This window comes from Myxine glutinosa, chromosome 2 (genome assembly GCF_964187855.1).
Source record: "Myxine glutinosa chromosome 2, kmMyxGlut1.1, whole genome shotgun sequence".
Taxonomy (NCBI): Eukaryota; Metazoa; Chordata; class Myxini; order Myxiniformes; family Myxinidae; genus Myxine; species Myxine glutinosa.
Window position 1 is genome coordinate 106,006,945 of NC_136262.1, and position 21,124 is coordinate 106,028,068.

At 43.3% G+C, this 21,124-nt stretch overlaps 1 protein-coding gene across 3 annotated transcripts in view; it reads left to right on the forward strand.

Annotated features, from left to right (window-relative positions):
• The window catches only part of DNAJC21 (DnaJ heat shock protein family (Hsp40) member C21), a 55,094-nt gene that overhangs the window by 16,669 nt on the left and 17,301 nt on the right, over positions 1-21,124 (forward strand). For all 3 annotated transcript variants that reach the window (XM_078771378.1, XM_068107563.2, XM_068107565.2), the window contains exons 2-6: positions 261-354; positions 6,017-6,140; positions 15,457-15,579; positions 18,587-18,891; positions 20,625-20,746. In XM_078771378.1, the coding sequence (XP_078627504.1) occupies positions 6,081-6,140; positions 15,457-15,579; positions 18,587-18,891; positions 20,625-20,746 (610 nt within the window). In that variant the 5' untranslated portion in view covers positions 261-354; positions 6,017-6,080. The remainder of the gene's footprint in view (positions 1-260; positions 355-6,016; positions 6,141-15,456; positions 15,580-18,586; positions 18,892-20,624; positions 20,747-21,124) is intronic.

The following is a 21,124-nucleotide window of genomic DNA, read 5'->3' on the forward strand; positions in this document are numbered from 1 at the left end:
TGTGTGTGTGTGTGTGTGTGTGTGTGTGTGTGTGTGTGTGTGTGTGTGTGTGTTTTATTATTATTAATTTTTTTTTTCACAATATCTCTCCTCCCCAAGAAACCCTTGCACGCATTCACTCAACTCTCCCCCACTGTCCTCCAAAAGAACAATGTTTGGCCAAAAGCCTATTATATTTTTTCAATTTTGTTTTTAATTGCTGCACAATTTCGTTCTTTAATGTTTTTTTTGTTGTCGCTGTTGAATATTTTGCTGTGTAGACAAGAATGCAGAAAGGGCAGAAGAGGCGACAGAAAAATTCAAGCTGATCCAGGCTGCATATGATGTACTAAGCGACCGACAGGAGCGTGCATGGTAATTTCTACTTGCACAGACATTGTCATGTAATATTTTAGTTCAATTTCAAGGATCTGACTCCCTGTGTCTGTTTTACTTGTGCTCCTCCCTCCAGTCTTTCAAGAATGCTGCCCATTCTCATCTTTTTTTTCTCCTGTTCCACTTTTATGCCATGCAAATCTGTGAATGTGCTGCCCTCTGTTGTTTTGCCCAATATAGATTTCCTTATGAAAACAAAAATAATTTGCAGTTTTCTTGTTTAATACAAGACTTGCATATGTCTCGCAACGCTTCACATTGGGGAATCACTCCTTCAAAATGAAAATCCCTAAGAGGTGGTGGTCAAGCCAGCATTTTAAAGCTGTTAGTGCTGTATTTCTGCCTGAATGAAGTCATAAGCAAGACTTTAACGGGACTCGGTAAAGCACATACCTCTGCCAGGCTGAACAGTTTATGTTTTGTATCCCACTGATAGGCCAGATCTGGATCCAGAACTGAACCAAAATCCAATCGGCTTGTTCTTATCACCTACCCAAATCATCCACCAAGTTTTGTCATAACTCCTCCATAACTTTTTGAAATAACATGCTATGCATTGTTTTTGGTCCCCTCTCTCAATGATGAAGAATCACCTAAAAAAATTGGGGAAGAGAGAGGGGAGAAGGGTGGGGAAGGGCAGGGGAAAGAGAGGGGAAGGGAGAGAGAGATTTTTCATGTGTCAAGTCTCAGAACAACAGCCGGGTGAAAAGGGAGGTGTAGCAAAAATAGCAAAAAGTTAACGGATGGACCGCCGGATGGATGAACAGACATCCGGACATCACAACACATTTTATAAGTCTCTTCGAGAATTGATCACCACATTTTCAGTGGGCTGACCAGATGACAACGCGGGGCCGCATGGCAGCTGTGTGGGGCCTGAACTTTGTGACTGTGATCCATCAACTAGTTGTTACAAAGGAGAATAGGATGTATTCTTGTTTGTTTCGCAGAGTGACAGTGCGTGCCACCTGTGGGTAGTTTTGGCTGTGATTTAACACTGTACTTAGCACGGAGTAGCACGGTGACTGAACCGCGTACATAATACCTGGTTATTCACTTCACCGTTCCACTTTGCTCACTCAGCACTGCCACATCTTAAGCATACTGTGTGAACACTGTGGGACCGCACCGCATGTCTCTCTCGAAATACCACCTTTCGCATTGCTAACGGGAATACCAAGTAAGGGGGCGGGGGTTCTCGATTTTCATTTGGTCAAGGAACTTGAGGGGTAAGTAGGGGGGGGGGGGGGTCGGCTTGTATTTGGTAGGGAGACTTAAGGGGAAGTGGAGAGAGGGGAGGGGGGAGGGTTACCTCGACTGTAGGCTTAGCTTACCCTTACTTAGAGTCTTGCTTTACCCCCTTACACCTAATGGAGGTATCTAAGTGAGAGGAGGACTTGAGGGGGAGTGGTTAGTTTACCCCCTTATACCTCATGGATGCTAAGGAGGCTTAAGCAAGAAGATGACTTGAGGGATTATGGAGAATACTTCCTTTACTTTATCACCTTATCATTGTCTTTGATGTCAACTGCTGTCGACTTTATCCACTTGGCTTGCAAACGAACAAACATTGAAGGATACCACTTAAAGTTGAAAAGTTGAGCAACAAAGTCATCAATATAGAGAATACTTCATTTACTTTATCACTTTAACGTTGTCTTGAACGTCCATTTCTAATTTTCTTTTCAAAAGCAACCGCTTTGATAAGAAACGTCAAGTGCACTGCTGTCGACTGTATCGCCATGGCTTGGAAAGAACCAAACATTGAAGAATAGCACCCAAAGTTGAGCAATAAATTTAAATATGCAAACAAATACAAATATTTAAGAAAATAAAGCAAAATACAAATGTTTAATCAAAAAGACAAAGCAAAGGGAAAGGTAAGAGAATGGTGAAACATGGGTGTGTTCCATCACCAAGAAACTTGTAGAGCACTCGCCAAGTGGCTTAAGCACTCAAACAAGCACTCTAACAAAACGGTTGCTAAGGAACAGCTAGTTTTGGCAGGTGATAGCAAGCTGTTTGGTAATGTGACGCCTAATGTTGTAACCCAAATTTGGTAGCATTCTGACTGGTGGGTCTGGAGAATAAGTTGTTTGTAGGAATTTAGTAAGTCGGCCACTTTGACACACTTCCGGTCACTTTACCGGAACAAGCTTTGCAATCCCCGTTACCAGTCAGGAGCAGAACCTTGCTGCCAAATTTCAGCTGGATTGGCCCATCGGTTTCGCCAGAAAATGTGAAATAGGCACGGATGGTCCACGATGACAATACCTTATCTGGAATTCAAATTCCAGTTAAGCTAAAAACTTGCATAAAATATGGAGAAGGAGGAATCACAGCCTTGCTTGAAGTAAATATGCTTAATTATAAGAATTCCTATTTTCTTAAAATTTCCATTCAGATTTCATTGCTGATTTCAACACTTGATTATTCCACGAGCTTCGATCCTCAAATCCGAAGACAGATTTCGATTATATACTTCATTTAGCCCATTAAAGAACACCGTGGAAAATTGTGTCATACTCGTATAATTAATGAAATCTCTTCTAGCTCTTAATTTGAAAACTATAGCACATGCAAAAGTGATGTATACAGTGCTTCATAAGTATGAAGATAAGGCATTCGATGATTGAGGAAAGTGAAAAAAAAATTCAGCACTTTATCATACAAACACCATTGCAGCCTGTTCCAAGTCAGTGTTGTGAGCAGGCCGAAACAAAATGACAGCTCAAGACCCCTGTGAGGTGACAGTGGGCTGACCAACATAGTGCGCCACCATCTTGAAAAAAAATATTTTTTCATATAAGTTAATTATTTTCAAAAGGATCTTTCAATTTAGCCAAATACCCAGTTTTCATTCATGCACTCCCTTGGAGTTCCCTTGGTATGCATGCTAAGTTTTGGGCTGCTAGGTTTCATGGTTTTGGAGTTATGGAGGAGATGCAATGCCAGCTGAACACTGGTGGTTGTACGCAGGATGTTCACTGCACGGGGAGGTTTTAGCGTGTTAAAAAAAAACAGTCCCACGGGTTCAGGGTCAGAGGTGCCCAATTCTTTCTTTGTAAATGGGTATCTTATAGCGCCACCTGGTGGAAACCTGTGTTGCAAGTCATTGGTCATAAAAGGGTTGGGGGGAGGGTATTACAGATGGGTTATTTGCGAGTGGTCAGTAATGTTTTCTTTTTTTTCTTTTTTTCTTTTTTTAAAGTATTTAGCACATGCATTCATGATGGACCAAATGGCCCATTCCCATGTTAAAGTTACTAGTGTATATCCTTTGGTGTATTTACAGGTAACCCGATGTATTCAAACCTTTGCTAATTCTCATCTTACCACCTTGTTTTCGTACTGCTTGTCCTTTCCACAATGTTTTCTTTCTCGTTTGCACCAATATAATAGCTACCAAGGCTGTTTCAAGATGGCTATGTTTTAAAGATGGGTATATGAATAGTCACTTTTGATTTCAAAATTTTCATGTACTGTATTAATTGATAATTTTTCTATTTTATTTTTGGTTTCCGTCCAAAATCGTGCCACTATATATGATGTGCACTTGCCAGGTCGACATTAAAAACCTGGTTGTGCCAATGAGTTTGCATGGAAATGTATGTAATATTATCCCTGTGCTATGTATATTAAAGGAAAGCTGTTGCAGTAAAATTTGTGTTACTTCACTTGAATTTTGGATGGGAGCACAGCAAAAAATTATTAGACATGAATCCGCAGCCAAAGGCTGGAGGCATTATGTTTTTAGGTTGTCCGTCCCTCTGTCTGTGATCGGTTTTTTGTTACCACGATAACTTGTGAACTACTGATGGGATTTCTACCAAATTTGGCACAATATGGCTGTCGTAGAAAAATGAAGGTACAGTATTCAATTTTGGTTTTAAAAGGTCAAAAAAAAAAAATAAACACCACCTTTAGAGGCCATTTTTCCCCGCAAGCGGGAGTTGGCCTTTTTCGGGAACCGTGGTTGTTGTTGTTTTTTGGTCCCCTTTTTGAAGCAATGTTTTACGGCCGGATGCCCTTCCTGACGCCAACCCTTTTTGCCGCCTTTAACGACAAACAGGGAATTACCAGTGAACTGGTACTCAATTTGCCGACCTCGGAAGGATGACAGGCTGAGTCAACCCCCCTGGCGTTAATTCAGCGATTGACCGGGATTCGAACCCAGGATCCTAGGATCCAAAGCCGGCACCCTAGCCGCTAGCCCAACACCAGGGTTCCTGTTTTAAAAAAGGTCAAAGAGATGTGCCATTTGGAAATCATTTTGCAGACCATAACTCGAGTTTTAAGCATCCGATATCTCTCTTGTGCTTATCTTTCCTTTCTTTCTTTCTTTGTCTCTTCCTCTCTTTGTCTCTCTCGGTCTCTGTCTCTGTCTGTCTCTCTCTCTCTCTCTCTCTCTCTCTCTCTCTCTCTCTCTCTCTCTCTCTCTCTCCCTGTCTCTCTGTCTCTCTGTCTCTCTGTCTCTCTCTCTCTCTCTCTCTCTCTCTCTCTCTCTCTCTCTCTCTCTCTCTCTCTCTCTCTCTCTCTCTCTGTCTCGCTCTGTCTCGCTTTGTCTCTCTCTCTCACTCTCACTCTCACTCTCACTCTCACTCTCACTCTCTCTCACTCTCTCTCACTCTCTCTCACTCTCTCTCATGCTCTCACTCTCACCCCCACCCCCACAATATGACCTTTAATTTTTCATTTGACATTTCATTGAGATCAGTCGTAACAATGGGTGACATCTAACATGTGTGGAGACATATCCATAGACGCAATCACTTCACATTCTCTTTTCTAGTTTTCCTATCTATTTTATAATTTCCCACCGGTGTGCGTGATGATTATGGATCATACCTTTATAATGTTCATATAATCTCCTTGAGTCATCGTCATCATCAACTACACCATGCCCTATGCAGAGCATTGTTTCTGCCGAAGCAGTTACTAGGTTACAATCCTGGTCGAGCTACCACTCCAACTCAGGAAGTCGGGGCAGGAATTGGGAATTTGTTAATGGTGCTGGCAAAAGCTCGCCTACTCTTGGCGAAGGACACCGTGGGATCTTTAACGCCCACCAACGAATGCTGGCAGATGGGATGCCCGTTAAACGTCCATCCGATGGACAGCACACACACTGATGAATCACTCTGCCGGTGAAACACTGGGATGACAGTTTATAGCTGTGTCGTGATTCAAACCCAGCCAATTCAGATTAGAGGTGATCGTGCGTACCTTTCGGCCATCCTGCCAGTCCCCTTTGAGGCTTATATCATGTACAAATGGGCAGGAACTTGGTTTGGCATACTAATTGTGTTGAGCTGACTGATAATTGTGAGAGCTCATTGATTGCACATGTGCAATTTTCACTTTTCATTGCCAGTGATTAGTTTCATTTCTTTGGTATTGGGATGCAAGATCCTACCAGGTCTTGTTGTTTGTGGCATTTGACTTGTTCTTCAAGGCTCTATGCTGTGACAAAAATTGACCTGAAGCAAAAGCATTGGTTTATACACATATGGTTGGATATATCCACTGTGCTTTGCTTGTTTATTAATTTTAATTTTCAAAAACTATTTGCTTTTCCTATTGTGGTTCGACGCTATTGCCAAGGAAGAATTTCCCATTCTGAGTTTTCTACTGCTGACAGGTATGATGCACACCGGGAGCAGATTCTACGGGGAGGATCTGATGCAGAGTGTACCCAGGATGGAATGGACCTCATGCCGTTTTTCTCTGCCTCTTGCTTCTCGGGCTTCTCTGATGGAGAGAAGGTGTGGGGATTGGAATTCAAACAGGTTTTGTGCACGATCTCTAAAGTCTTCGGTAGATTCAGAAAGTGGGGAGGGTTCCAAGACGCTAGAACCTTCCCCCTTTCAAGTAAAACAGGCAACAATATTTGTCGGACTATTTTACTTTAATGATACTTTCGAAATGACACATGAGGTATTTCATGCATGTGCTGTGTGTGCGTTTACAGTAACTCGGTTCTGATCGCCAGGCACTTTTAACCTGCCATTGCTCGCGTGAAATCTGTAATTCAAATACTCTTTTAAACATAATTTTCAGCATTTAAGCAAAAGAGTGTTAATTTCGAAATGGGCAATCATAAATTGTTCTGTTTCTGAATGGAAATCAGACTCTCAGAAATCATCATACTAAAATACGCCATTTGGTGTCTATCTGATGAATTTTTGATCCCAATACATTCAGTCGTTACTTATCCAATCTCAACCAAACTTGACAGGATAACAAAGTGTTACATAATGAAGGTTGTAGAGCATTCATTTTCCCCCCTTCCCAAGGAGGTTTTCTCCCCAGAGTGGGTTTTCCCCACAATTTCCGTCAATGGGGTTGAATGTTGAGGTGTATATTGATGTTAAATTTGCTTTACTAGCAACGGTACCCTCCCTGTGGGCGGGGCTTCAATTGGGAAGCCAAAATGAAAAGGCAAAATATCAGAAATTGAAGGCTTTTTAACTCAACTGGACTATGTCCAGCTGAGTTTTTGTCGAAACCCAGTGTCCGTCGTCCGTCTGTCGTCTGTCTGACGTCTGTAAACAATTCGACGTCTACGCTCTAAAAGTCACAAATATTGACCAAATTTGATGAAACTTGTTATGCAGCATCTTTAAGACATAAACTAGTTTGGGATTGCATTTGGGCATTGCATGCCCAAAAATGGGCGCGGCAGGGTGGCCATATTAAAAATCAATTTTCGTCAATCTGGTACTTCCTAATATAGCTAGAAGGCTGAAACGTGGTGTGTAGACAGTATGTAACAAACCTCAACACATATATTACGGGTTTTGACGATGTCCGAAAAATGACCTCGTCGTGACCTATGACATGACTTGACCCATAAACATCAGTTTGGACGACGTCCAAGCTCTAAAAGTCACAAACACTGATCAAATTTGATGAAATTTGTTTGTGCCTTTTGCCACTTAAAGATATTTGAAAATTTTCATTTTTCTGGTTTCCATGGAAACTAGTTGGACATAGTGCATTTTGTTACACATTTCGTTTCCGGAGCAGAACTCAAAAACCGTTCAATATATCTTAACCTAACTTTGTACACATATTAGTTAGGTGTTGACCTGGTGCCTTTTGCCACTTAGAGATTTTAAAGAAAATTAATTTTTCTGCTTTCCATGGAGATGTTACCTCGGAGCCGCACGTTCATATAGGAAGAGTTCGTCAGGAGTCGATCTACTCTCTCCTGGTACGTAGAATAAACAGTATTTGTAGAATTTCAACAAAAGCCACATCACTGTTCATATCGGTAAATATTATTCCATCGTGTTTGGGAAAATTAGAAAATTTGGAAAAATTGGAAAACAATATCGCCTATTTTACTCCAAGGGGTCCCAGGAATACCCACCCAAAATATCGTTGCGATCGGTTCAGCCGTTTTTGCGGTACCTTTAAACGGACAGACGGACATTTGGTAAATTATAGTAAGATGGTGGCGATTTTCCAAGGCCGCTTCGAATAACAAAACTCATGATAATAGCATAATATTAATGTTATTACAAAACAATAATTAATACCATTAATATCCCACTTCCCCAAGGTGTTTTTCCTCCTTGAACAAACGTTGAGCCAACGTTTATAAATAGCTTATCATGGCGTTTCCGTGGGAGCAACAGCGTCTACCGGAAGTAAAAATATTATAAACCATGAACACGCATGATTAGCTTTTTAAACAGTCACTAATGCTGTTTATAACACTAATATAACACCAAATAATGAAATTTGGAGGAATCCCGACATCATTGAGGTAAGTTTTACTTACAGAACTGAGCGAAGCTCTATGGTACTCTATATACCCACAAGGGTTGGGTTAATAACATGACCCTTCTTGGCCCTAACATGGCGTTTTTAGTGGCGGCCTTTTGAAACTCGCTCTTGCTGTTTAACACGAAACTGAAAGGGAGGAAGCCCGGGTTGTACTCATTTACCAAGCAGCTAGCTTGCGCTTGCCAAGCCAGCCGTTCCTTAACGGTTTTGAATGGAGTGCTTGCTCGAATGCTGAAACCATTTGGCAATCTCTCCACAAGAAACTTGGTAAATTAACACCCGCCCAACGTTCTTGAGACCCGACTACAGATCGACTTTAATCTATATACCCCAAAGAGGAATGACCCTTCCTGCCGCTCCTGGAGTGTGCGGGTGTACTAGTAGAGGAAATATGCGAAAAATCCGTGGATGAGAGTTGTTGAGTTCCAACCATTTCCTGTTAATACACGCAAGTGATACTGACACACACACACACACACACACACACACACACACACACACACACACGCACACATGCACACATGCACACACGCACACACCTTTTAGCAATAGATCCAAACATGTCATATAATTTCTGTTGTGGCCCTGGAACCAATCAAACAATATATTTATAACAACCTTCACAGCTCCAACAACAACACTCCCAAATCCCCCACAGACAACCTGGTTCATAGTAAATATAATCATTTTAAAAGTTCATTTTTAACTTTCCCTGTGCATTCACAAGCATTCAAGGTATGTTCTTCCCATTGCTATTAAGAACCACCCAAACCAGTCTCCCTCAAGGAAGTCTACCTGCTACATCTCGCTCCCACGTAAATATAGCTGACACAAGCTTTGTATATTTTCACATCACAAAGATGTACTTTGTCGAAGAGGCGGTAACCATTTACTTTATTGGTAACGAGGCACAGCATCGTCTTTCCTTTAATTGCAGACATCAATTTAATAAATAACCAAGCCTGCTGTTACGTGGTCCTCCCGGTAACTACCTGGTCTTGGTGACCCCCGGACCGTGGGAGGGACCCCGCCAGAAAGATATATGGTTTATACGCTTTCGTAACGCAATCAATATGAATTCCGGTCAAGAAGAAACCCCACACCAAGGATCCGGAATAATCAATAATATATTCACTGAGCAATCAACAACCATCAACAATGCACAATCAATATTACAACCATGTGAACTCATCTACACAAACTCTAAGATGGCCATCTTAATCTTATACATTCCTCACGTGAGCCCCACTCCTGACTCCCTCCGTGGTCAATGTCTCTCCTCTCCGCACACGGGCGGTTGAACGAGCCCCGGGCGGACGGGCTCTAAACGTGCCGTCTCGGACTGGGGCCGCGGCTGCAGCGCACCTCCTTGCCAAGCCACGGGGCAAACCCAGCGCGGCGTCCAACGTGCGCGAGGCCCCAAGTGCGACTCTTACGCGTCCTTGTAGATGGGCAAAAACCCAGCGCGGCTTCCGACGCGAGCGAGGCCCAACGTGCGGACCCGTACGCGTCTTTGTAGACGGGGCAAAACCCAGCGCGGCTTCCGACGCGAGCGAGGCCCAACGTGCGGACCCGTACGCGTCTTTGTAGACGGGGCAAACTGTCCCGGACGCTTGGTTTCGTGCACGAACTCACAGTGACTGGACGTGTCCAAAGGTATTTACCGCCCAGGTAACTCCTCTCGCCAGACGTTTCGCAACGGCGCGTTTTCCGCGCAGCGTAAGGTCGATTCCACCTTCTCGTCGTCGCGGGGCGAGGAAGAAGGAGCCTTCCTTTCCCTCGTGTCTTTTCTCCTCCCTTTCCCGTCACTTCCGCTTCCGGCCACTTCCGTTTCCTGCCACTCTTTCAGAAGGGCTCCTGACCCTCCAACCACAACAACTACACAACAACTTAATATACTACACACGGAAGCAAACACCTGCATGGGAATTCACATACATTCACATAAATATGTAACACTCCCCCCCTTCAAGAAAGAAAGTTTGAACCCAGCGAAAACTTTCTTTGCCGGCCAATTTGGAGAAATAAACCAGATAACTCAACCCCCCCCACATTATCAATTCCCCCCGGGCACAGTTATCACTTAAAAATAAAGCCAGTTAAGCCACTCGATAGCACTTTTCCGGGAGGCCAAGCCGAGTATTCACTACATGGATGCCTTTAGGAACGCGGAGTTCACGGTTAGTCCGTGCAGGAAAGTTCTCTACATGGGCGCCTTGAGGAACGTGGAGTTCACGGTTAGTCCGTGCAGGAAAGTTCTCTACATGGGCGCCTTTAGGAACGGCGTTCACGGTTAATTCGTGTAGGAATCTTGGCTCGGCGGCTCCGCCGCCTTCCGTGCTTCAACTTCTCGGAACGTCCCTAATAATTAGGGTGGGACCACTGGTCCCTGTAGTCCCCTGAATACCGGTCTTCTTCTCGGCCACTACTTTGCCAATTCTTCCTTCGGGAGCGGCCGTAACTCAGGGAGCCTCCATAATAATATTGACTGCGGCCACCACCAAAACTACCGCCCAGTTGTCCTCTCCTGTAGACCTCTCGACGCCTACGAAATGCCTTCCCTACTGTTATGGTCCGACCCTCCAAATCCTTGCCATTCCAATTCTTCTCTGCCTCTCTGGCGTCTTTTGTGCTGGCAAACGTGACAAAGCCGAACCCTCTTGACTGTTGCGTTTCCCAGTCTCTTACCAACCGCACTTCCACCAGCGGCCCATATCTGTTGAAGACAGAGGTCAGAACTTCTTCCTCTGTTTTGAAGTTCAGTCCCCCTACAAATAACTTGGCACTTTTGTCACCATCCCGAGCTGGTGTGGTGTTATTTTCCCTGCTGGGCTCTTTCTCAACCCTCAGGTTACCATAAACTTGACCCCCGGCCAAATCATTCCCGAGAACCACAGATACACCCTCTACAGGAAACGTGGCTTGTAAACCGACGGTGACCGGTCCTGACACCAAATCGGACTCCAACTGGATGACCTGAAGGGGAGCACTAACACCGCCCCCGATCCCCTGTAAACGAACACTATCCCCCGTTGCCGTCTCCTCGGACCATGGCAAAATGCCTTCAAGCATTAAAGATTGATGGGCCCCTGTGTCTCTCAATATCCTAACCGGTCTCCGGTTAGTCGAGGCTCCATCCAGTGACACAAACCCCTCGGAAACAAATGGCTGGTAACCCTCTTGATGGCGATTTCTTACGCTAGCCATCGCATTCGGAGTTGTACTAGTCGGACTCCGCTCTGGGTTGTCCCTTTTCATGAGGTAACAACTGGACATCAAGTGTCCAGGTTTTTTGCAAAACGCGCAAGTAGGCCCGGAGGAAAAACTCGGGGTCTGCCTCGGGCCCCCCGAACTATAAGTTTGTCTTGGGCCCGCATCCCTCTGATTTCGAACCGGTGGGGTATCATAGTTGTCCCCATAATCATCTCGAGGCCGCCGCCATGTATGGTCGTTCTCCGCACCTGCTGTTCCCCACCTCCCCTGCGGAGATCTAGGCGAGGAGTTAGGTTCGTGGACCCCTATTCGGTGGGTTAAGGCATAATCATCTGCCATGGTGGCTGCGTCCCACAACTTTGGTACCTTCTTTTCCTGCAGGTACACTTTGATGTCCTCGTGGACACACTGCTGGAATTCCTCCACCAGGATCAAGTCCCGCAATGTCTCGAAGTCTTTCCCGACTCCTTTTGACTCACACCACCGATCAAACATGTTTTCTTTCACTCTGGCAAACTCCACATGGGTCTCACTCTCCCTCTTCCTGGCATTCCTGAATTTTTGCCTGTAAGCTTCCGGAACCAACTCATAGGCCTTGAGGATGTGCTTCTTCAGTACCTCATAATCTGCACATTGGTCCATTGGTAGCGCCGAATAAATTTCCTGAGCTTTCCCCACCAGCACACTTTGTACGAGTATGGTCCAGGCCTCCTCCGGCCAGTTTAATTGTCGAGCCACTTTCTCAAAGTGTGGGAAGAATTTCGCGACTTCCTTTTCACTGAACGGTGGAACCAGCCTCACATGTCTGCCCACATCCCAGGTTTTCTGGTGAGGTGTCGACCCCGTCAGCAAGGGTGGTGCCTCTCCCCGTTCTCTCATTAACTCCAGCTCCTTGACTTTGATTTCTTGCTGAAGCTCCATGTCACGTTCCTTTAATTCCCTTTCCGCTTTTCTCTCCTCTGCTTCGAGGTCCCTTGCAGCTCTCCTTTCCTCTGCTTGTTCCTTTTCTCTTCTTTCCTGGAGTTCTCTTTCCACTCTCCTTTCCTCTGCTTGTTTCTCTTCTCTCCTCTCCTCTGCTTTCCTTTCTTCTTCTGCTCTTTCCTTTTCTGCTTTCCTTTCTTCTTCTGCTCTTTCCTTTTCTGCTTTCCTTTCTTCTTCTGCTCTTTCCTTTTCTGCTTTCCTTTCTTCTTCTGCTCTTTCCTTTTCTGCTTTCCTTTCTTCTTCTGCTCTTTCCTTTTCTGCTTTCCTTTCTTCTTCTGCTAACCTTTCCTGGAGTTCTCGTTCCACTCTCCTTTCTTGTGCTTGTTTCTCTTCTCTTCTCTCTTCTGCTTTCCTTTCTTCTTCTGCTCTTTCCTTTTCTGCTTTCCTTTCCTCTTCTTTTATCCGTTCCTGGCTCCGTAATTGCAACTCCAGTTTCCGGAGCTCAACGTCTTCTGGTTCTTCGGGTAGCCACTCCCAGGCTAACTCGTCCCATGTTCCTAATCCCACCATAGATTGTATCACCGTGGCCTGCAACTCTGCCTTTCTCAAATTAGTTCGGACCTCCAAGTTAAAATGTTTGGCCAATTTCAAGAGATCCGACTTTAGCAACGCTCGGAACTGTGCCTCACTCGGGGTTACCCCAAAGTTCTGTGCCACAAACGCCATGGTGCCTATCGTTAACACCTGTTAACCTTCACCCCAAGACTTTCCCCAATTTCTCAAAAAAAAATATTACCAATTAATAATTAATTAATAAATTTTAATTACCAAAAATATTATTATTTTATTATTTTATACACTTTTAGATCCCGGACGTAGACCCAATTGCGAAACCGCAAATCGTAATTTGGACGAGCCCCCAATTCTGTTACGTGGTCCTCCCGGTAACTACCTGGTCTTGGTGACCCCCGGACCGTGGGAGGGACCCCGCCAGAAAGATATATGGTTTATACGCTTTCGTAACGCAATCAATATGAATTCCGGTCAAGAAGAAACCCCACACCAAGGATCCGGAATAATCAATAATATATTCACTGAGCAATCAACAACCATCAACAATGCACAATCAATATTACAACCATGTGAACTCATCTACACAAACTCTAAGATGGCCATCTTAATCTTATACATTCCTCACGTGAGCCCCACTCCTGACTCCCTCCGTGGTCAATGTCTCTCCTCTCCGCACACGGGCGGTTGAACGAGCCCCGGGCGGACGGGCTCTAAACGTGCCGTCTCGGACTGGGGCCGCGGCTGCAGCGCACCTCCTTGCCAAGCCACGGGGCAAACCCAGCGCGGCGTCCAACGTGCGCGAGGCCCCAAGTGCGACTCTTACGCGTCCTTGTAGATGGGCAAAAACCCAGCGCGGCTTCCGACGCGAGCGAGGCCCAACGTGCGGACCCGTACGCGTCTTTGTAGACGGGGCAAAACCCAGCGCGGCTTCCGACGCGAGCGAGGCCCAACGTGCGGACCCGTACGCGTCTTTGTAGACGGGGCAAACTGTCCCGGACGCTTGGTTTCGTGCACGAACTCACAGTGACTGGACGTGTCCAAAGGTATTTACCGCCCAGGTAACTCCTCTCGCCAGACGTTTCGCAACGGCGCGTTTTCCGCGCAGCGTAAGGTCGATTCCACCTTCTCGTCGTCGCGGGGCGAGGAAGAAGGAGCCTTCCTTTCCCTCGTGTCTTTTCTCCTCCCTTTCCCGTCACTTCCGCTTCCGGCCACTTCCGTTTCCTGCCACTCTTTCAGAAGGGCTCCTGACCCTCCAACCACAACAACTACACAACAACTTAATATACTACACACGGAAGCAAACACCTGCATGGGAATTCACATACATTCACATAAATATGTAACACTGCCATGATCACACGAGGCACTTCCGCAAGGTTCAAAGTCCATTCATTGGTAACAATCTGTTGTGGGTTTTGTTATAACTAGGGCATGCCCGTACTATATATACAGTATATCTAAAATTATATCCCCCCCCTCTATTTACATGAAATGGTTTGGTCCATGAAATGTTTTGGTTCATTCGCAACGCCAAAGCGAACGGCGAACGCTTTACATGAAATGGTTTGGTCCATGAAATGTTTTGGTCCATTCGCAACGCCAAAGCGAACGGCGAACGGCTTGCGAGTACAGTGACAATCCCCCCCCTCTATTTACATGAAATGGTTTTAATTAGTTTTAAAACATAGTTTAACGCCAACATATGGCATGCCCGTACCCGTACTATCCGTAATGGCGCACGCTCTCACAGGAGCTCCGGAAGGTCGCATATCGCAGGAAAGCGAAAGAATCGCAAATTAGTTTTAATTAGTTTTAAAACATCGTTTAACGCCAACATAGCGCCAACATAGTTTGCCGACGGGAAATAAATGAATACGCTCTCAAATGTGCCATCCGAGGCAGAGTCTGTTCGCCACGTTCGGCACACGTGATAGCTCGCTGCTCTCTGATTGGTTGAATCGTTTTTTGGACATAGCTCGGTAACTACTTCTGCGATTAATTTAAAACCTTGAAAAGGCACATCCTCGGGTCCCCAGCAATATACCTGGCAAGTTTCAAGTATATCGGACCCGTGGTTGTCGAGAAACAGCGGTCACAGACAAACAAACACACACACAGACACACACACACACACACACACACACACAGACACACACACACACACACACACACAGAGATTGCTGGAATTATAGATAGATGCGCCCGTCTCCGATACTTCGTGTCTTGCACCGGCCCACATCATCCGGACTTTGCAGTATGTGCATCTCCAAGGTCTCAGCCCCATCGGCGAACTGAGGATTTTATCCAACTCCTTCGTTGTGCAGAGGCATAGCCCTTTCTCTCAGGTACTTTTGCAAGAATGTTCGACCTCTCTTTTGAAGCATTGTCAGCCAGTTTAGGAAACAAAACTTATTTTAGGTAAAAAAAAGTCAAAGAATACTTGATTTTGTATTCAGACTTTGATATATTGGTGTAGTATACCCTGTTAACTTGCTCTGATGTATCTGTTGCTTTTGCAGTTTAAAGATAAACAAAAACGGTTCATTTATTTGAAACATCTGCATTGTTTTGTGGGTGCAGGGCTTCTATGCTGTTTTCAGAAATGTATTTGCCACTCTGGCAAAAGAAGAAGCTAAATATGTGGATGAAAGTGACGCCTTCCTTTTTCCCGAGTTTGGTGATTCTGCCAGCAACTATGATCAGGTAAGCTAATAGGATTGTAAATTACAGCGGTCAGTGATTTGGTATCAGGTGAGGATATTTTTGTACACCTCTCCTTTCCTATTCCATCTCCAGGCGCTGCATGACGTCATCGCCAGGCACGGAAGGGGGCCTGGCGATAACGCGTGCTGAAAGGGAGTACTCAGTTTTCACTCCGGTTTCTTTCTTTCTTGTTTGTTTGTCCGGGCGATATCTCAGCCATCCTTTGAGCTAGGACGTTGAAATTTCAGCACAATAGTGAGCAAGTGTTTTGGCAAAAACGTTATTTTTTTTGATTAATCAAGTAATTGATCATTTACTATATAATAAGTACCAACAATTATATGTCTATAATTACTATATAATAAGTACTAACTATATGGCCAATGTCTTACGTGCCTGCTAGGCAGACCCCGGATGTGAGTGTATGTATGTGTATGTAAGTGTGTGAAAGTGCATTGAAGATTAACTCATCTAACAATTTAATAAACAGGAAGTAAATTGTTAGTACTTATTATATAATTGTTAGTACTTAGTACTTATTATATCGATTTATTAAATACTTATTTATTTTCTTTCTCATCTGGGCAATATCTCAGGCACCTTTTGAGCTAGGAAGCTGATATTTGGACATGACAATGACCAAGTGATGTGGCTGCAAATGGTATTTTTTATTTACTGATTAATTGATTTATCAATTCATCAATTTATTATTTGATTATTCAATTAATTAATCCATTAATTAATTTTCAAAAAGTTACAGATTTGGATGAACCAGTGATGGTTTCGGTATGATAGTAGCCAACTGATTAAGAAATTAATTATTTTACGATTATTTTTTTATTATTATTATTATTAATCGCTTATTTATTTTCTTTGTCTTCTGGGCAATATCTCAGGCACCTTTTGAGCTATGAAGCTGATATTCGGACATGACAGTGACCAAAAGTGATTTGGCTCTGAAGGATGTTTTTGATTTATTGATTAATCAATTAATTATTTATTGATTGATCAATTGATTTTTTTAATGTATTAATTATTTATTTATTTAATTTTCAAAACGTTGCAGCTTCAAATGAAACACTGGTGGTTTAGGCATGCTATTCTCCAATTGATTAATTAATTAATTATTTTACGATTATTATTTATTTCATTACGCAATTAATCATTCAATTATTGTACATCTCCCCCTCCCAATACTGTCTCTATGTGCTGCACAGCGGTATTGCCGGGCGCCAAAGGCTGAAGGCGCCCCGGCAATGCCGCGCTGGAGGATGTTATTTATTTATTTGCCATTGGGGTGGTGTACTTTGAATGTATCTGTACTTGTGAATCATTTTAAAACTTTTCTTCTGAGTTACATTTGCTCTATTACCCAGAACTATCTTGTTTTGCTGTGATGTTCAGTATCTCTACAAGAAAGGATTAATCTGACAAAAAAATATATTTCTCACTGAAGCATCCTTGTGATCCTCATTTATGTCAGTTGTTGGCTGCGAATTTGTATTGATCCTTCCATTGCAATGCAGTCCTTCCATTCATCAAATGTACTCAAGATGCCCACAAAAGTTAGACATGTATATAAACTGATGACAGCTGAATTATATTTGGTTAATACTTGCATTAACTAACCACTGTTGAGACCAGTTTGTATACGTGCTGCAAGCAAATGTCATGGCATTTGCCATTTTGTCCCAAACACATTCGTCACAAATGTGACCTGCCACCATGAAATTAATCTGCCACAAAAAATTGCTTTTGAGATATCCACAGAAAATAACCTTTAAAACTGCCAAATATGTGATGAAAGCATGTGCAGTTCTCAAATTGTGGGCAAATGTGTTGGGACCTTGACCTAAGGTGTTCCCAATTTATTTTGGAAAAGCTTTATGGCATTCCCGAACTGCAATTGGGTTAACCACACGATGAATATTCTGGAAACGGCCTGAAAAGGATTCCATGCTGTTTCAGCTTTCGAGCGATTATATAACATATCGTTGTTAACCCTAAAGCTAACATTGTCAGCATTGTCATTGTTAGCATGTTGAATACGTAAAGCATAGTCGAATGTAATTGTTTCCTTGGTCACTTGTCATGCACACTTTCCAACAATCCCAATGAAAAGCAATAAAGTTTTATGCCGATAAAGAATTGCCACAATTTTGCCACCACTGAAAAATAACACCGTGTGACCCCTTACTCATTTTGTGGTAACAAGTTATAAATACTCTGCATGACATGTCGACAATAGTGTAAAAGTTGCACATTCACAAGCAGTGCAGTGAACAAGTTGGCCATGACTAAAACAGTAACTTTCACTCCCAATAGCTAACCCTAACCCCAAATTGCTCCAAATTTAAAATGTCCTCAAATTATTATAAGGTGCCATTGACATATGATTCTGGGGATATAAACTGACTGTTGTGTCGACAATAAACATGCTGAGTCTCTATATGGGGATCAAGTACCACACTTAAGGCAATTGTACGCTTTGGCACTTGTCAGACCAAAGACACTTTCAGGTTATGCTGCGATTTTAGACGAGCTGCCTGAAAAGGATTCCTGTCAATGTCAGCTTTTCAAAGCACTTCCGATAAACTTAAAATGTGCAAAAAATTAGCAGTGACTCGAAGAGGCCATGCTTATTACCCTGTGCATGCGAAGCGTAAAGTGGGGTTAAATTTTTTAATAAATGCTTTTTAAATATATTAAAACTTATTAAATGAAAATTTATATTTAAAATCTAAAATTGAAATATATACTTTTAAACACTGTGCAGGGTATCGTGTTCTATGAACTGTCCAGTTAACTAAGAGGAGCGAGTGTTCCATTGAAACATCGGTGATGCAATTAAATATTTTAATATATTTACCATTTTGAACATAAGTGCTCAGGGTGCCAAATGTTATGGAACTTCCCCCTACCCCACCACAACCCCTTTCAAAATAGTCGCAAGCCCTTTCATGGTTGCTGCAGACCACAGAGGGGCCAAAACTGTTGTGTGTCACAGGTGGTGCGACCATTTTATGACTATTGGCAAAGCTTCGGCAGCCGATGCCCTTTTGTGAGCGCCGAAAAGTACGACACGAGGCAAGCAAGCAATCGATGGGAGAAGCGTGCCATGGAGAAGGAAAACCGTCGATTGCGGGAGCGCATGCGCCGAGAATTCAGTGACACGGTTCGGCAGCTCGTGGCATTTGTGCGCAAAAGGGACCTGCGTGTGCATGAACACAAACGTGTTGTGGATGAGCAAAATGCTGAGAAGGCAAAGAAGCTGCAGGAGAACATGTTGCAGCAGAGGCTCGAACGGGCAAAGTACGATTCTCAAACTTTGTTAAACATTCATCTGTTTGCTGCTTTTAAACTAAAATTCAGTTTTTGCAATTTCTTTGTCATAACGTGACACTTTTTCTTGCCAACTCCAATGCCTCCAAATGATATATTCGCCTAACTTTTCTCTTGCTCCTATCCATTATTGATTACATGCACATTATTTGTGCCCACGACCTATGTTTAATTTTTCTGGTGTCTATTATTTATTAATTACATTTTTTTAAATTGTATGCAAACTAAGTCGAGGCTCCTGGAATAGCTAGCTGGAGGGAATAGCAGGCTGGAGGGTCATGTGGAGGAAGAATGAGAAGGTGAGAGGTGGAATGCACAGGGTGAACTCGAACAGCTCTCAGTAGAGCATATACCTCCGCCAGGCTCAACAGTTAATGTTTTGTATCCCACTAATCGGCCGGATCTGGATTTCGACCTAAACCAAAATCGAATCACTTGTTCTTGTCGCCGAACCAACTTGTTCACCAAGTTTTGTCATAATCTGTCCATAACGTTTTGAAATACAGTATCGTGCTATACATCATTTTTATCCCTATCACTCAATGGTTAATAATCATAAAAAATTATCCTATCCGGATCCGGATTCAAATCTTCACCAAAATTTAATCAATTCTTCCTTGTCAAACACCCAACATGTCCACCAAGTTTCGTCCAAATCTGGCCAAGACTTTTAAATATCGTTTTTGGCCTTATCTCTCAATGGTGACTTTAAAAATCCTCGGATCCGGATTTTTTGGACATTTTGGACTTGTCACGTAACCAACATCTCCACCAAATTTCGTTCAAATCCGTCCACAACTTTTTTTTTAGATATGTTGTTCACAAACAGACAGACGGCGTGAAAACATAACCTGTAAACAAGCTACTCAAACACAAGTAAGGGACTTCTTCTTTGTTCGTATGTAGCGCAAGGCTATGGGGTAGCATCATTGGCTAAGGGCGCAGCTATGTCACTGATGCAATTCCCTCTGCTGATTCGGGCAGGAATTACGCATTTGTTCAGTGTACCGGCGATAGCTTGACTTCGCGAAGAACACCATGGGATCTTTAACGTCCACCAAAGAATGCCGGCAGACGGGACGCCTGTTTAATGTCCATCCAAGGGACGGCACCCACATTGATGAATCACGCTGCCTTTGAAACACGAGGATCACAGTTTATAGCTGTGTCAGGATTCAAACCCAGGCTAGACCGCTTAGATGTGAGTGTGCGTACGTCGAGGCGATCCTGTCTGCCCAGTAATTGGCTGTAAAAGAACAGGAAAGAAAATCTGGGGATGGAACGAATAAACAGAACGGTGGATGGAGGGATATGGGAGAAAACAGAATAACCTGCAAAGGAAAGGGTGAGCTTGTGGAGGGTTAATGAGGGCAGAAAAGATCATGAGTATGGATGGTGAGTGATCTGAGGCGGATCTTCCACACATCCTATAGTCTTCCAATTTCTATCCTTCCAAACGTTTTTGGAGCTTTCACATTATTGCTAACCTTTTATTTGTTTCAGTTGATATTTAGCTGTATTTTTTTCACTTGCACATGTTTTCTTTAATTTGTCTCGACAATCTTCATCAGATCTCATACAATGCATGTCTGATATCTTCTGCCTCACGTAGTAACAGGATCCCATTTCATCTAACAATGCAAACATTGTTATGTGTAATCCTTTGAAGTTGATTTGGTCAACTTTCCCTCCTCTGTCCTCAGGCTTCTAACAGAGAATCGGGAGAAAGGCTGGGCCAGTCTTGAGCATGAGTTGCAAGATATTGAGGCTCGTTGCCGAATGGAGTTTGGCCTTGTCGGCGGTAATCGAGCCCAATGGGACAGTGGTGAGAATTTAAGGCTTTAGCAAATTATTTTATACAAAAAGCAGAAAACATACAAATTTAAAAAAAGTTTCATCACCCTTATTATGCAGGATTCTTCCCATATGGATCAAAGGGGTGTTAATGTGCAGCTGTTACATCTAATTCAGCCAAGCTTTTACATTTTTTTATTACATGTGCATTGGGGTTCTGCGAGCAAACTGCAAAATTTACAAAATTCGGAATTCGAAAAAACAAATCAACCTGGCTCATTAAAAAAAAAATACATTTGGCAAAACTTTGACACCAATTTTTATACACCGCTCATTTCCTATGCCGGTTGTTTGTTTGATAGTTTGATTTCTTGTTTTCTTGTTTGTTTCTTTGTCCGGGCGATATCTC